The 17,599-nt window shown below is 47.1% G+C and overlaps 1 protein-coding gene across 1 annotated transcript in view; it reads right to left on the bottom strand.

The window, feature by feature from the left end:
- Positions 1–17,599, bottom strand: part of COL27A1 (collagen type XXVII alpha 1 chain) — a 244,484-nt gene that overhangs the window by 54,333 nt on the left and 172,552 nt on the right. Inside the window, exons 29-36 of the mRNA XM_077836249.1 lie at positions 15,522–15,575; positions 13,555–13,599; positions 13,328–13,372; positions 13,044–13,097; positions 9,149–9,202; positions 5,991–6,044; positions 3,282–3,335; positions 1,821–1,874 (exon numbers count right to left, since the gene is read on the bottom strand). Coding sequence (XP_077692375.1) covers positions 1,821–1,874; positions 3,282–3,335; positions 5,991–6,044; positions 9,149–9,202; positions 13,044–13,097; positions 13,328–13,372; positions 13,555–13,599; positions 15,522–15,575 — 414 coding nt within the window. The remainder of the gene's footprint in view (positions 1–1,820; positions 1,875–3,281; positions 3,336–5,990; positions 6,045–9,148; positions 9,203–13,043; positions 13,098–13,327; positions 13,373–13,554; positions 13,600–15,521; positions 15,576–17,599) is intronic.

Below are 17,599 nucleotides of genomic sequence, written 5' to 3'. Positions count from 1 at the left end.
ATTATGGGCTTTGCCCCAGCAACAAGAGATGTGAAGAAACCCACTAGTGGGAAAAAGCAAGCGTTGAACTTGTTCCCCATGGAGATGCTATTTTTGAGAGGGTGTGAACAAGAGGAAGCAAAGAAACTTTCAGGATTGAAAGGAAAATTATGGAAAAGGAATCAAGAAGGGAACGATTTGGTGTGAGACAGATGGAAGATGTGTGATCAGATACAATGCATAATACAGCAAGAAAGATTACATGGAAAAATGTCACCCACACCCACCATCCATCTGTAACTGCTTTGTGCTGAGTATATTGTTCAGGCTCTAGAGACAACAGCTTTAGCAGGGAGGTGTTTAAGATTAAAAGCACTGAACATAGCACAGATTTAACTTATTCTGTGGGGGATTCTCAGGTTCTCACCTGCGGTCAGGATAAGCTTTGTAAATAGTTCTGCACGGCAGTTCTTTTAATGCATGTTTGTAACAGCACCAAGCCCACAATGGGACCTCAATCCTATTGTCATACAAATGTAATGATGTTCCAGGTTAGTACATTTCTGGGGATTGAACCTGGAATCTCTGTAGCTAAGAGAAGAGCAGAGCCTCTACTGCTTAAGCTAAAGGATCAGTAGTTCGGCAGACTCAAATCTCTTTGTGTGTCCTACCCACTGGAAGGGGACAAAGAGCCATTGTATTAGTGTGTACTACACAAATGCTTCCATAGTTCAGGAAGGGTTAAATGAAAACTATATCAACAGGGGAAGAAAAGCTAGAGGCCAGAGAAACACTATGATGGTCTGATGAAGCATCCACTTGAAAGGGGCAGTGAAGGATGCAGGTTTAAGGATTGCTTACGCAACAGTATGTGGGGGTTAAAAGGAGGCAAAGGAGATACCCTGGTGGATTCCTAAGACTGCTGTGAAGCTACTGGAATCTTTGACCAAACAAGAAGCATAAAAGGTTTTTCAAGACCCAGTTGACTTCTGGCTCAAGATGGCATATCTAATGGAAGAAATAAAAAACTTCTTTACATTTCTTCCCACCTTAGGTTGGATGGCAAGGGAAGGTGATGTGGTTTACTTCCCACGGTCTGGATCGCAGGTAAGTCTGTGCAGAAAGGGAGAGGGAGGGATGGAAGGAGCTGGTGGGAGCCAGAAATGTTGTGGAGACTGTTTACCACCCCACCTGGGGTGGATGAAAAGAGGGCACAATACAGAAAAGCCTAACAAGACAGCAGAGCATTATGCTACCATGTAATTGATGTGCTGCAAGAAGCCATGGTTAGTCTCAAGCCTGGCTAAAAGTATCTACAGAGGAGATCCCTGCACCTTCCAGGATAAGCCTAGCCTGGAGTGCACATTGCATTGGGAACTAGTTCCCACTACTGGCTGCTGATAGAACAGATATGCAGTGTGGGAGAAAGGCATCTGATTGGGGAGATACAATGACAAGCTCTGAGAGTCCTTGAACCAAGGAGGTCACAGCTCATTGATACAAACCCTAAGCTGGAGGTGGGGATGTGTCACATGGGGCCACTAAGATGCAAAATCAACCTGGAACATGACACAAAGAGATGTGACATACTGCCTGGCATCCCCCAGGATTACACTGGGATTGTTCCTCCTACTGTAGCCACTGTATGGGGTAGGGGAGACGATTGTTGAACATGTCTTTGGGGGGCAGGAAAGGGGTCTGGGGTCAGATGAACAGGGTAGCTTGTGTGACAATACTTGCTTCCCTTGCCTGTCTGCAGAGGGGGAAGGATCATGGTCTGAAAGTGGCTAAATTTGTGAGAAGAAAACCTACCCAACAAAAAAACCACACAGAATCTTTACCTTAACTCCGTCTGGCCCAGATGGGCCGTTGTCCCCTTCCAGGCCTGGCTCTCCCTGCAAGAGAGATAGACAAACAGACTTAGGACAGTCTCTTCCACCATCCCTTTTTCTCATGCTTTTTGCAGCCAACACCCTTCAGAGGAGGAGTGACTTCCCCTTGCAACAATGTGAGCTGAATGTTGAGGGTTTCCAGTGCTGATATTCTTGGTGTAGGGTGGAGATCTATATTGCCATGCATGGGCCAGTATGCTTTGTTTATATCACCATCTTTTAGGACTATGCTATGAAGTTGCCCCATCTTGCTCAGTATCTCAAAATTGATCAAGAGGAACAAGCCCCCACTGGAGTGAGAGAACAACTCCTTTCTTCATTCTGTTCCAGGCTTTCCTTCAACAGTCCCCAGCTCTGACCCGTGGAAGTCCTCTCTCCCCTGGATGGAGCAGGGAATTCAGTCTCTGTGTTCATGCAACCTTGGGCGTCTCCATATTGCTCCAATAACTGACCTCAGTCTGGAGATCAAGGGACAAGAAACACGCTTCTGGTTCAATCTCTGCATTCATCCCAGCTCTGGCTCCCTCCCCACTTACGCATACTGTACCCAGTGTTTTCCTTGTTAATGCTGGCCTTCAGCGAGAGTCCTTTCCTGCCACTTCTAGGTTACACATACCCAAGTTGTGAAGAACTTGTGAACAGAACAGGCTTGTTTTTACACATATTCATATTGAAAGGAACTTTAAAGCGTTTTGCAAAGTAGCATGTCCAGTTGTGCCATCACTCTGTGGGCAAGAGGAGCTCATTGGTAGCTCACATGCAGCTATCTAGTTTTATTGTGAGAATAAATGGCCAGGATATTGGGCTAATCCTCTACCCTGTGAAAAAAAAGTCCCTGTGATCTTTTGGTTTCATCTGGACATCTCTCAAACAGGCCATTGATCTCGGTTCTTATCCAGCCCCTGTCACTGCAGTATCAGAGTAACTCATGCATACTGATGAACTTATGCTCACAACCCCCTGGAAGGGAGGTTAGTATTTCCCCCATTTTGCAGACCAGGATCTGAGACACAGAAGGATTAAATGACTTGCCCAATGAAGTCCACTGCCAAGCTGGGAATTGAACCCAGAGCTCCTGAGTCCCAGTATAGTACCTTAACCCCAAGGCTATGGTTTATCTTTATAGTATCACATTCAGCCTCCTGCCACGCCATGATCACATGTCCATGGGCTCACAAGTCCAAGGGTAAGACCCGAATCCATGATCGGCTAGCCCAGGCTGCTACCAGCTCGGTCACTGCAGATACACAATGGACATTCCAAAGGCTGGAAGTATACCCTCCCCACGCTGAGGGAGCAGTGCATTGTCCATTTATACACCCAGTTTGGTCGAGAAACCACAGTTCATCTGCTTAGCCATCCACATACACGTAATGAAGAGGACTCCAATATGAAGCTAACTCTACTTACTCTTTGACCAATAAGGCCTTGTTCTCCTGGGACCCCCAGCTGTCCAAGATCACCCTAAAAACACAGAGGCACAGACTCAAGCTGGTGACAGTATTAAATCCACAGGATGAAGTTGATTTCTCCCGTCCCTCACCCCCCTCCCCACTCTCATTTCTTCCTGCATTTTGACTCTTCCTTTATCTGGTCCTGTTCAAATGTCTAATCTCTGGGTGCGAACATGGCTCTGAGACAATCACGTACCCAGCATCACCCCAACAGGAAGCTCTAAGATGGCATGCACCTTACAGGGTGAATCTGACTGATATGCAATAGGCCAAAGAATCAGCAGTGGATGCTTGCAAAGACTGAGCCAAAGGGAATTACCCGTGCACCTTACAGCAGGAAACAATTTCATGCTATCTTATCGGGAAAGCAACAACACCAGGACCCAGGGCATAGTAGTGCTCATAAAGATGTGCAACTGGAGTGATGAGAAGGAGAGCGGACACGTCCCAGCAAACAGCAGTATGATCTTTGGCATGACTGATGGGTGCTGAGCAGAATTTAGATTATGGACAGCACAGAAAGGAGCGAACTGGACATAGTATTGGAACTGGCAGTTATGTCGATATATTTTGGTGAAGTGCTAAGTATGAGGAGGATGCAGTTTGCAGCTGTGGGACATTGGATCCAGATCAATTTGTCTGTTTTGCAATGAGCAATGTGCAGAAAATGTTCATTTCCTTCCCCACCCCATTCACCTCACTCTGAAACTCCAAGCATTGTTCTAAAAGTTAAAAATTGATACTGCTGCCAGTGACATAGTACTATGTTTATATAATGCCTTTCGCCACAGAGTCATTTTTGAGCTATATATGCACATGGCCCCACTGAGATGCAACCGCTTCTGGGGAGGCCAGCATTTAACCACAACAGTAAAGGATGTGGAAGGTGCAAGAAATTTTGGCCAAGGACGCAACTGTATCCTAGTGGTGTGCTCCTCCTTCGCCACCCTACAGCTTTAGATTATACAAATGTACGCAACTACTGCTCAGAGAGTCCTTGAATGTTTACCAAGGGAGCAACTACTGCTTGGAGATTCCTAGAACATCTAAATACCTCCAAGGTTGGAGAGAGCGCAACCAGAATCTCATGCTCTGAACCAATGCAACACTCATTGCAGTGAAAGTGGTTAAGTGGGAGCTGTCAGCATCTCTGCATTATCAGCATACTACTCTCCTTCCTTCCCATCTCTCAATCTGGGTCAGGTGCTAGGACATTCTCCAGACCTTCAAGAGCCTGCTCTCAGGAACCACCATTTCAAACAATCCATTCAAGCTCAGCCAATGCTCCTCATCAGCTTGGCTCAGCTGAGGCAGCCTGTCCAGAGGATACATGCACCGCCCGCCTTCCTGCTTGCGATGGGAGCCAGAGAAGAGCTGCTACTGTAAATCCTATAGAGGGGGATGCCGGCAACCTGAGCAGATCAATGGCATTCTGTTCCTGGGCAAGGTAAGTAGGGAGCTGAGTGGCAGGCAGAAGTGGCATAGCTGAAATGTTAAAGGAGTATCAGGACTCCAAAGACACAGTCGCTCGAGTGATGTGTCAGAAGGTTTGCCAAAGAAAACGTGGTGAGGAAAGGTGGTGGTGGGGGGGAAGAGAATGGCAAAGAGGAAATTGCATTTAATCCCAAAATACAGGCTGTTCTAAACTCCCTGGCACAGTGGCAACCCTTCGAAATTTAAATGGAGAATGGAAAACTTGTGAGCTCTGCAGCACAGAGATCTTATTCAAATAAAGAGAGAAAAATTACACTCCTCCTCATCCAGGAGAGAAGGTGCATTCACAGCTCCATGACATTGCACCTGGCACTGTGCCTTGTGCTGTATTGATTAAAAACAACAGCTAGTTAATTGATGTGTGGGCATGGAGGTGCTATATTTAAATTCTTGCAGAGCAGTAATTTTTTTTTTTTTTTAAAGAGAACTCCATATCAGCATTAGCAGAATCCAGCCCCCATTTTGGGTGCTCATCCTCTTAAACCCAGCGCTGGGAATCCCGGGGGGCCCTTGTTTTAAGGCATTTATATTCCTGGGCTCTCCCATACAGAGACAGTTCTTGTTTCCAGACTAGGTTACACCCTGACTCTGGGTCCCTAGGGATCCTCTTGCAGGTTTTGTATCAATGCATTACCCCAGCCCCTGCCTGTGATTCAGCTGACTGGATTATGTAGCTCTAGCTGGGTTTTTACTGAGACCCTTTCTTGGGCTCTTGAGTCAGGGTCTCCCTTCCTTTGTTTCTCTGCATGCCCAAAACAGAGGCTGAAGCTTCCTGCATTTGAGCCTCTTTACCTGAGATCTCTAGCGGCCCACACAGGGGACGTGAGGCCCTGGAATTGTATAACCAAAGGGTTAAAGTGTTCTCCCCGCCCCCCGGAACTGTGTCACTAGAGAGCTCTGTGGCTGAGAAACATGTAAAGAGCAGTTGCTGTGGGGTTACCCAGCCGCTCCCCTCCCTGAATACACCTATCTATAGTATCTATCTTTAGCAGTCTGACCTTGCCCACTGTAACTAGGCAGACTGCTCCCAGGCCTCTTCACAGGATACCTTATTCAAGGGCACTGCCGGGGTCCTCTGGGACTCCGGTGTAACAGCAGACTCTTGGTAGGAACAAAAGTTTCTATTATCTCTCCGCTCTGACAGAGAACTTGCATTAAGTGTTTTTCTTACCTTCATGCCAGGTTCACCTGGAAGGCCAGGTTGTCCCATTGAGCCAGGAGGTCCCTGGGGGGCGGGGGAAAAAAGGCCATTGTTATTCCGTACAGAGCAAGATCAAAGAGCGAATTCCTTTAGCAGAGCACTTTGGGGATAGAGGAGTCCTGGTCACAGGGTAATTACCTTCCTGGAGCTAGCTCAGGGTACACAAAGCAAAAGAAAAGGCCAAGTACACCTCTGTGTCCCACTCCCACAAGGGCCTTTGTTTTCTTTCACACCTTTCTTTCCCTTCCCCTTCCTGCAACGAACTCTCTGAGCCTGTTTGCCAGGCAGCCTCACTCTAACTCCCTCGCTCTAACTCCTCCAGGCTTTGGGTCCCCAGTGCAGATCTCTACCCCACACTAGTTAAAAGAAAAAAAAAAGGAAGGAAAGAAAGAGCACAAAATACTTAAAATCAGCATAAAAGGATTAAATAAAAGACATTAACACAATGGGTCACAAATAACTTCAACCACATAATACCTTCCCTTCTCTGACCCCTTATCTATCACTTGGTTTTGTCTTTAACTCAGATTCTAAGGCCTGGTCTGTGCCCAGTTTTTGTACTAGTGTAACTATTTCAGTTACGGTAAACTCCTAATGTGGATGCAATTATATGAGTATTGAGGTACCTTATACAGGTGGAGCTTATTCCCCTACAGGAATAGCTATACCAGTATGAGCACATGGGGCAACTGCATCCACACTGGGGAGGGGAGGTGTTGTACCAGTTTAACAATACAAATGGCATAACTTGTACATGTGGAAAAGGCCTAAAGTCTGTGGGGCAGGGATCGGATCTCCTATTTGTCCATAAAGTGCCATGCACATCTGTATAATGAGGACATCCATGGGCAGCTAGCTCGTGGAGGAAAGGGAATTAAAAACAGCAGCTGTGTACTAGAGGTGGGCTGAGCTGGAATCCTAGGTCCAAACTCCCTTGAATAACTTTGCATAAATTCAGATCGGACCTTTGCATCCACCCCCTTTTCTCTGGCTCTGTGATGGGCTGAACACCCCAGACCTTGCATAAAGGTTGGATCTGGATCGGAACTTCACTGCGATCATTAAACTGTACATTTTAAAAACTGTATTAGATGAAACAAAGGAGCTGGGGGCCAGGATAATAGGCCCCTTGTCAGAGCGTGAGGGTACAATTGAACCAGCTTCTCCCAATGAGCCTTGAAAGATTAAACTGTTTCACTGGAAAGCGATGAAGAGTAATGTAGAGTGGGGTCTGTGAGAGACCTCTCCTCCTTGTGCTCTCTCCCCATGACCCTTTCAGGATGTGTCTAGCCCCTTACTCTAGGTGTTAGGCTGGTCAACTGCACAAAGCACCCACTGGTACCTGGGATTAGGGGAAAGAGTAACTTTAATTGTTGTATTTTTTGCATCGATTTCCTGCTAGGGCAGGCAGTGGGACTCCGTTAAATAAGACCAAAGGTGACACAGCAAAGCTGGTCTTGCCAGTTTTGAAGGGGTTTTTATTTATTTATTGTATTAGCTTTCCAGACCACAATCCCTCTCTTCTCTGCAGCTAGGAATAAAGGAAACAAGATCTTGTAATTGCAGGAGCTCTCGGAGGTTTCCAGTTTCCAGCTTTCCGAACTGGAGGTAGTGGTGAGTGGGTGCATGTTAGGTTTCGGAACAATTGGGCAAGTCATGCAATGAGAAAAAGCAAGTTCCAGTGAAAGCAGAAATACTGCCTGGGTTTTTCCAGTGGTTCCGGTGCAAGAGAAAGGCTCTATCTCCTCCAAGATCCTATCATATGGAGCTCTGTGCTTTCAGAACAAGCAAGGCCTAGGGCAGCTCAGTAGCGGCCTAGCAACTTTCCAGATCCCTAGTGTGGTTTACCACGCTGAGAGCTCACTCCATCCAGTCTAGCAGGCAGGAGACTGGAAAATCTCATGACTCATACATTTTGCAGTGGGTTGTATTAAAAGGTACCTCAGCTGCTACTTTTGAGACCAAGTGAACATCTTGAGTATATTACAATCACAGACACACGGCAAGGAGCTAGAAGTGGGTGACCTAGTCTGCGGTGATCGGCTGTGATGGTAAGAATTGAAGGAGAGTCTCCAGGTGCTCGGAGGGTTAGAGAAAACTCTATTGAGTAAGCTTCTGCCCTCCTGTGCTCCTAAACATGGGCACAAAATATCAGTAACCATTCCTTTCATTTTGTTGCAAAGTGTCACTTTTGTCTAATGGTAACAATGATGCAAAAAGTATGTCGTTCTAAAGCAAAGGCATTTCTTCCACCCACTCACTTGGACAGTGGTGAGACTGCGTCTGACAATCAGAACATATCAAGACTGGGCTGAATAATATGATTGCCAGGCAGAGACAGCAGCAACTGGGGGTGGGAAGGGAAAGAGACTTGGGGGCTTCTTCACTACAGATTTTTATTGAGTTTGTAACACGGATGATTCTATACACAACAGAGTTAACACATGGGCCCAGATGCTCAAAGGGAGTTAGGTTCCTAACTTCTACTTATTTCAGGGGGAGTTAGATGCATAAATGCCTTTGAGGATCTGGGCCTGGTTCCTAAAGCATGAATGGGGTTGTGACAATTCTCAAACTGCAGCCAGATTTAAAAATGCTCCTTCTGCTGTGTAGGTGGGACTGCCCATCTGTGTAACAGGGTTAGCCAACCTCCTGCCTCCCAGGTCTCTGGGTGGGAGGGCAGGCCAAAACGCATTGCATCCTGGGGAAAAATACCTAAGTACTGGTGCCAAGGTGACGCTCTGTGGGTTAGCTGCCCAGATTTTCCCAGAATGCTCTGGGATCTGTTGGGTGGACGATATGGGAAGGTTGACAAACCCTAAATGGTGGTGTGTGGATGTGTTGAATTGCATCACCTGTAACCAGGTCAGAGTCTGGTTCAGCCCAATATGGTTCTGTCTGGACTGACGATGGGGCCTGTATTTGTAACTTTTCTCTTGCACTCTTAATGCTGACATTAAAACTCTCAAGACACAGAAACCTTCATTGTCCTTTTCCCCCAAGAGTTACTGAAGGCAGACCAAGCCAGACTGCCCCTCGCTCAGCTGTGCAGTTCTAGGTGAGCGAGGGGGGGGAATGGGGCAGAAGAGAGGTGTATTGTAGAGACAAAAGCAAAGATCATACTCTACCTTATGTCCCATTTCTCCTAAAGGTCCAGCTGGCCCCTGTGATCCCTGGGGTCCCTGCAAGACAGACACACAGGGCTCTTTCGTGCAACATTGTCAATTCTGAAGAACAATCCGCTCCCTAGTGCCCTCCCACATCACATGGACACTACACAGGCATGGGAGAGGAGGTCAAAAGACCAGAAATGGGCAGCTCAAAGTGCTTGAACAGCAGCAAGCAAAGGATCAGAAACTTTCCCTGTGTCTGGGTGGGAGCTGCTGTGTTGAAGCTGAACTGATAATAGTTGGTTTCAGAGTAGCAGCCGTGTTAGTCTGTATTCGCAAAAAGAAAACGAGTACTTGTGGCACCTTAGAGACTAACAAATTTACAACAGACTGGACTTCTACATAGAGTGCTTCCGCCGACGTGCACGGGCTGAAATTGTGGAAAAGCAGCATCACTTGCCCCATAACCTCAGCTGTGCAGAACACAATGCCATCCACAGCCTCAGAAACAACTCTGACGTCATAATCAAAAAGGCTGACAAAGGAGGTGCTGTCATTATCATGAATAGGTCGGAATATGAACAAGAGGCTGCTAGGCAGCTCTCCAACACCACTTTCTACAAGCCATTACCCTCTGATCCCACTGAGGGTTACCAAAAGAAACTACAGCATTTACTCAAGAAACTCCCTGACAAAGCACAAGAACAAATCCGCACAGACACACCCCTGGAACCCCGACCTGGGATATGCTATCTACTACCCAAGATCCATAAACCTGGAAATCCTGGACGTCCCATTATCTCAGACATTGGCACCCTGACAACAGGATTGTCTGGCTATGTAGACTCCCTCCTCAGGCCCTACGTTACCAGCACTCCCAGCTATCTTCGAGACACCACTGACTTCCTGAGGAAACTACAATCCATCAGTGATCTTCCTGAAAACACCATCCTGGCCACTATGGATGTAGAAGCCCTCTACACCAACATTTCACACAAAGATGGACTACAAGCCATCAGGAATACTATCCCCGATAATGTCACAGCAAACCTGGTGGCTGAACTATGTGACTTTGTCCTCACCCATAACTATTTCACATTTGGGGACAATGTATACCTTCAAAGCAGCGGCACTGTTATGGATACCTGCATGGCCCCACAGTATGCCAACATTTTTATGGCTGACTTAGAACAACTCTTCCTCAGCTCTCGTCCCCTAATGCCCCTACTCTACTTGTGCTATATTGATGACATCTTCATCATCTGGACCCATGGAAAAGAAACCCTTGAGGAATTCCACCATGATTTCAACAATTTCCATCCCACCATCAACCTCAGCCTGGACCAGTCCACACAAGAGATCCACTTCCTGGACATTACAGTGCTAATAAGTGATGGCCACATAAACAACACCCTATACTGGAAACCTACTGACTGCTATTCCTACCTACATGCTTCCAGCTTTCATCCAGACCACACCACACAATCCATTGTCTACAGCCAAGCTCTACGATACAACTGCATTTGCTCCAACCCCTCAGACAGAGACAAACACCTACAAGATCTCTATCAAGCATTCTTACAACTACAATACCCACCTGCTGAAGTGAAGAAACAGATTGACAGAGCCAGAAGAGTACCCAGAAGTCACCTACTACAAGACAGGCCCAACAAAGAAAATAACAGAACGCCACTAGCCATCACCTTCAGCCCCCAACTAAAACCTCTCCAACACATCGTCAAGGATCGACAACCTATCCTGAAGGACGACCCAACACTCTCACAGATCTTGGGAGACAGGCCAGTCCTTGCTTACAGACAGACCCCCAACCTGAAGCAAATACTCACCAGCAACCACACACCACACAACAGAACCTCTAACCCAGGAACCTATCCTTGCAACAAAGCCGGTTGCCAACTGTGTTCACATATCTATTCAGGGGACACCATCATAGGGCCTAATCACATCAGCCACACTATCAGAGGCTCGTTCACCTGCACATCTACCAATGTGATATATGCCATCATGTGCCAGCAATGCCCCTCAGTCACGTACATTGGTCAAACTGGACAGTCTCTACGTAAAAGAATAAATGGACACAAATCAGAGGTCAAGAATTATAACATTCAAAAACACGTCGGAGAACACTTCAATCTCTCTGGTCACTCGATTACAGACCTAAAAGTTGCAATTCTTCAACAAAAAAACTTCAAAAATAGACTCCAACGAGAGACTGCTGAATTGGAATTAATTTGCAAACTGGATACAATTAACTTAGGCTTGAATAGAGACTGAGAGTGGATGGGTCATTACACAAAGTAAAACTATTTCCCCATGTTTATTCCCACCCTCCTCCACCCCCCACTGTTCCTCAGACATTCTTGTCAACTGCTGGAAATGGCCCACCTTGATTATCACTACAAAAGATTTCCCCCCGCCCCTGCTCTCCTGCTGGTAGTAGCTCACCTTACCTGATCACTCTCGTTACAGTGTGTATGGTAACACCCGTTGTTTCATGTTCTCTACGTATATAAATCTCCCCACTGTATTTTCCATTGAATGCATCTGATGAAGTGAGCTGTAGCTCACGCAAGCTTATGCTCAAATAAATTTGTTAGTCTCTAAGGTGCCACAAGTCCTCCTTTTCTTTTTGATAATAGTTGGCAACCTTAGCATGTCTGAATAATTCCCTTCTCTAGTCTGCCTTGACACAGCCCGAGCCCACCCCCATTCCTACACTCTCAGAGCCTGCAGCACATCCCTCCTTCAGTCACCACAGTCTAACCCTCGCCAATCACAGCCCCCTTCTATTCCATCCATCTGACCTGACCCCTACTTCAACCCTTCCATCCAAATGGAGTCAGAACTGGATTCTCTTTCTGCCATTTTCTCATGGTTCTCAATTGACTCCCTCCACCCCTCCCAGTAACATAACCAGATCCAGGCCATCCTCCCAGACTCAGACCAGTCTGGGATCATCCTCTAACAGGCTCAGGAGTGTCTAACCATGGCCTTCCTGAGCAGCCTAACGTGGAACCTCTTACAGTCCTAAGACAGTTAGCTCCTCCACCCGTTCTTGCAAGCATCTAGCCTAATTACTATCATTACAGTAGCATCTACTGCCCCCAAGGTGAGGGCCCTATTGTGTTACGTGCTATACCTAGTCACTCCGACCTTGAAGAGCTTACAGTCTAAATAGCAAAAAGAAAAGGAGTACTTGTGGCACCTTAGAGACTAACCAATTTATTTGAGCATGAGCTTTCGTGAGCTACAGCTCACTTCATCGGATGCAAATAGCCTAGACAGAGAAAGGGTGGCAAAAAGGAAGTTTTACCAACACAGGAGCTGAGGTGCTGCCCAAGTTCACCCAGGGAGTCTGTGATGGAGTGAAGAATTGAACCCAGGTCTCCTGAGTCCCAGTGCAATGCCTTGACCGCAAAAAACATTTTTCCTTTCCAGTGCCTCTTCCAAACTTCCATTCTGACCTCTTTCTTCCACCTTCCCTGCCAGACTCTCCCTTGGTTTCTCCTTCAATTCTCTGTCAGAATCAGGTCCAGTCTCTTTGCTAACTTTCCCATCTTTAATCTGATCCAGGCCCTCTTGCTCTCCCAAAATCCAGACTTGCCCCTCTGTCCACCCTCCCTGCCAGAGTCAACTCCAGTCTCTGTTCTACCTTCTTGCTACTGAATCTCATTAAGTGCCTCCCTTCTGCCTCTGTAGGGTCTGATCTTGCCCTTCTTCCAACCTTCCTGGGCCCTCCTTTAACGCTGCCTCCCTGATCAAGCTGGATTCAGCAGGAGAGGCAGGGATGGGAATGAAGGAGTGTATGTGTAGGGGGGAAGCAAGACTGAGGAGGAAATGAGGGGAAAGAGAAAGGGACAGATGGATGAAGAGGGAATGAGAAGACACTTGCCGGGTCGCCTGGAGTGCCTTTGCCTCCTTGGGGTCCAGAAGGTCCTTGGATACCCTAGGATAAGAAAAAGCACCAAGGTCAGCTCTGTCCCATCATCACCTTTCACACCTCCCAGCATGTCAGATTCACCTCGTAAACACTTTATAAAAGGAACACAGAGGTGGCCCTGAGGCTGAACTGTGAGACATTGTTCAGGTTTCTCCTTCTGGAGCAGGAATCAAAAAACGTAAAACCTTAATTAAAATGTAGGCTATAAAAGGGAATAGAAGGTAGTTGGCACTTACTGGGAAGCCACGTGGTCCTGTCTCCCCAGTCTCTCCCATCTTCCCCTGTAAACAGAAGGTTGCAGTAATTAGGTTGGGAACGTGCTGAAATGCCCCGGTTGCTTTGGCCAGGGAAGTCGATCAAAGCTGTATTTTACTGGGAGCCACGCACGCGTGAGTATACATACATGTCGCGTTTGGCACAGTGCCAGCTTGGCATCCAGCACCAGCTCTCACAGAGGACGTACCTGCTGCCCATCGGGCCCTGGTTTGCCTGGCTCCCCCTGAAGGCCCTGTTAATGAAAAAGACAAAGACATGTTGGCATTGGCATGAGCTGTGCAGTGGAGACTCTTGACTGGCTAGCTCCTCCTGATGCCCCAGCCTTCTTGCTCTTGGAATCCCCCAGGGAAGGGTCAATCATTTGCTTCTGGTTCCCCACCAGCATTTAAAGGGGCTAGCTAGTGTCCTAAAGTCCCCCTCCCATGGGGGAATAGTCCCATCTGCTGAGGAGCTTGGAGCATAATCCAATTTTTCTCTTTCTTGCTCTTAGAAATCCCAGTGACTCAGGACTCCCCACTTATCAGGTTCAAAAGGGGGAAGTTTCTCCATCCAACTCTAGGCCATTGTGGGTGGAGAAGGGGCAGGGCATTAGCCACACATTGATCGGTAGGCCGGCTGGCACTTGGACTCCACAGGTGCTTCATGCTGTGTGCTCAGCATTCAGGGGTGGAAGAGCCTCAATAGTACAACACACACCCGATCAGGTAAGAGCCAGCAGCATAAGCATTATTTCCTTTTCTAACTGCTGCTCTGCCTGAGAAGGGAGCCTCTGAGGAGCTAGGGGCTGAGAGGACATGGATGCAGGAGAAGTCTTATAAGGCAGAAGAACGATTGGGAGAAAAGAAGGCATGACAGAGAACTGAAAAGTCTGCCACTATTTCAATGCTCATCGGTTGGACTAGCCTTCTTGCTAGGCTGCCATCCATATTCCAAAAGGAAACACCCATACTGGGAGCTGCTCTACCACCCTATCCCTCTCTTTCTCAGCAGCCTTGCCTCAAAAGAAGGTTCTTTGTCAGCATCTGGCTTGGATACTCTCTTAATCAGACTTAATGAGGGGCAGGTCTATTCCAGGAGGCCATTTGCCAGACCCCCTTCGCACCAGGAGGCAGGGGGGATTTCTGTTCCATGAATGTCTCTGCTCTGATCATACCACACTGCAGGGAGACACACTTTGTAAAGACAGCAGACACCACATATCTTTGACTTACTCTGTGTGTGTGTGTGTGTGTGGGCAGTAGAAATGTGCAGTCAGAATCCTTAAGGGTGTGGTGATGGTAAGGCCAGATCTACCTACAAGTTTTGTATTGGTGTAACTATTTCAGTTAGAGGGTGTGATTTTTTTTTTTTTTACCAATATAGTTAAATTAGCATAACCCCTATAGCGTAGGCTCAGTTATACTGGTTTAAATGTGTTTTATGCTGATATAGCTTATTTCCTTTCCCATATGGAAATAAGCTATCCTGGTATAAGCACCTATATACTGCAACAGCTGTGCCCGTGGGGGGGTGCAACTGGTGTAAAGTGGCACAACTTTGTGTGTAAACAAGCCCTGAGCTACCTTACAGCCCCCCCTTCACTTTAACCGAACAGCTGGAACCTTTATTATCTCTGAGACTGTATTTCTACCAAATGAATAACTTCTGGATGAATTTAGACAGCATTCTTCCCTCGGATCCCCACCCTTCCTCCCCAAATGGAAAGGCTTTTGGGAGACCAGGGAATAGACATTTCCACTGGTCTCCCACTGAGCAGAGCCATGTGCTAGGAACCTGATGCAGGGAAGAAGCTAGGTGGTTGTGTGCTGGGGGACAGCTGGTGCCATACAAAATCATGCTGGTTGCTTTTAAGGTGCCTTGATGTGAGCGAGTGTTGGCTCTTGGCAGCTGGGCTCTGCCACCAGTGTGGGGCGCTCCTCTCTGCTCTGCACAGAGGAATGCTGGCTGAGCTAACTGGCACTGGCTGGACTCAGTGCTTGGTGCTGATGGAGCTAGAGCTATTTAAATTGACTTGAGGATACACCATGAAGGGCGAGAGGCAGCGAGGAGGTGGTGGTGGTGGGAGACATCCTGATTTTCCCAGGGCCTAAAGGGGAGCCTCATAGCATGCTCAAGAGCAGACCCGTCAGAACTAGCACTCCTGTTAGAACTTACCTTAACACCTCTTGACCCTGGCTCCCCCACTGGTCCATCAGGACCTCTGGCACCCTGGGGGACCGAGAGAGAGAGTTACACAGCAAAAGTGAACAGCAGGTGTCCCCCTTGTGCTGCTAACAGGGAGTTGTCTACTGGGGGTTGGGTGTGATCCCAGCTTCCACTGTGCAGCCTGACCTCTCCCACCTCCCCAGTGCACATTTTGCATGCTCAGGGGGCTGAGCTCTTGGGCTTTCTCCAAAAAACGAAGCAGCTACACTTCTCCTACCCTTCACCTGTCTGATCCATTGGATCCATCCTCCCTGCCTTTCACCCTGAGTAGCTTCAGTAACACAGAAGAGGAGAAAGAAAAGGAGTACTTGTGGCACCTGAGAGACTAACCTATTTATTTATTTATTTATTTATTTTTAGTCTCTCAGGTGCCACAAGTACTCCTTTTCTTTTTGCGAATGCAGACTAACACGGCTGCTACTCTGAAACAGAAGAGGAGATAGGTGGAGGGAGCCCTGCTTGTGTGTGTGTGGGGGGGTGTGTTGATTTCTCTGTCCATAGCCATATTTAATTCTCCTCTTGCTCTTAACCCTTGGGATGCTGGCACTCAACAACCAGATGAATGCTTAGGAAGGTGGGTATGTACAGCATGGCTGTGGTTCCCAAGGGTTTAAAGCTTGGGCTTGTTAGACTGTTTCTAACATTCGTCTTGGAGTCAAGGTTCATCTCTCGTTATAGGGCTCCTTGCTGCAGGATTCATCCTACTGCATGTAGGGTAGAAGGCTCACCCAAAAGTAAAGCAACAGCAACCCTAGCTTCAGAACTCTTGAAGCCCATTAGAAGAGTTCTTCCTTTAGCCACAGGTCTTGCTTAGATGGGTGTTTCAGCTGATTCCCAGGCTCAATGGAGCCACTTTTTAGTTTTGTTCTCCCCCCTCCCGCCAATTTATTTAATTTCTCATCATGTATTGGGCAGTGCATTTATGTTATTTTTATTTCTATCTAGCCAACATTAAGCCCAAAATGAGAGCCAGAGGAGAAAGACAGGCCAGAGGTCAGGAACGGCTTCATTTTCAGACCTTAATGACTATGGTAATCTTGCTGGGACAGACCCTGAAATCTGAATTTATTCACATCATGGCTCTTCCTTCTGAAGAGTCAAGCTCTCCCATCGTCCCCTACATGATACAATTTGAACTCTTTGCATACCACTCCCTGTTATTCACATCCATGGTCATGTCGCTGTTGAAGTCAAGTCATCAAAGCTATAAGATGCACAATGTGAGCCCAAACAGATGCATAAAGGCAACTTGGAATTGGACGTATTTAATAAAGTGCCATGGGTTAGCTTCTCATTAATGATAGGTGTTTCAGGCATTTTATTATAGTTACCTGCTGCTTAGAGAACTGCTATGAACATGACCAGGTATTCATGTATATATGAAATGGGTAGGGGCATGTAGCATGACCAGTTGTACATGTGTGGTCAGATGGCCAGTCATTTGTGCTTAAGTATGTTTTGATGAAACCTCTCAGGTCCAAGTGTACACAGGAACCTTTCAAGGCGTGTATATGCATGAGAAAGCCAGGTGCCGGGGGATGAATACAGCTCCATGCATCTATAGATGTTCAAACATATGAGGAGGCTGAACATGGTTAGCGGAGAACCTACACAAAAGCATGCACGTGACAGTTATCGTCCTGGAAATCATGCTCAAGACTAAAAAGAGATGTGCTTATTCTTCAGGGGTATAACAGAAAAGCATCATTTGTGCACAGTGGAAAATCCCTAGATAGCACTGAAGCTGATCTCAGTGGAACTCTTCCCCCACCCCCATCCCTATCCTAGTCCAAGAGTAAGTTCTGTGACACTGACATACAACAGGCAGAGGGGTGGCAGGTAGGAATAAAAAGACAGATCAAGAGACCACACCAACGTGTGCCATGTCCACAATGGAGCCCTGATCTTGACTGGGCCTCTAGGCACTACTGCAGCATAAATAATTCTAACATTGCTTTGTGGTGTATATGTTATGGTGAAAGGAATTCAGACACCAGGCCAAAGTGGAAATAGAGAAAATAGGAGCC

The sequence above is a fragment of the Eretmochelys imbricata genome, chromosome 16 (assembly GCF_965152235.1).
Source record: "Eretmochelys imbricata isolate rEreImb1 chromosome 16, rEreImb1.hap1, whole genome shotgun sequence".
Classification (NCBI taxonomy): Eukaryota; Metazoa; Chordata; order Testudines; family Cheloniidae; genus Eretmochelys; species Eretmochelys imbricata.
Note: the sequence above shows the minus strand (reverse complement) of the source record. Positions and strands in the feature narration are given on the sequence as shown.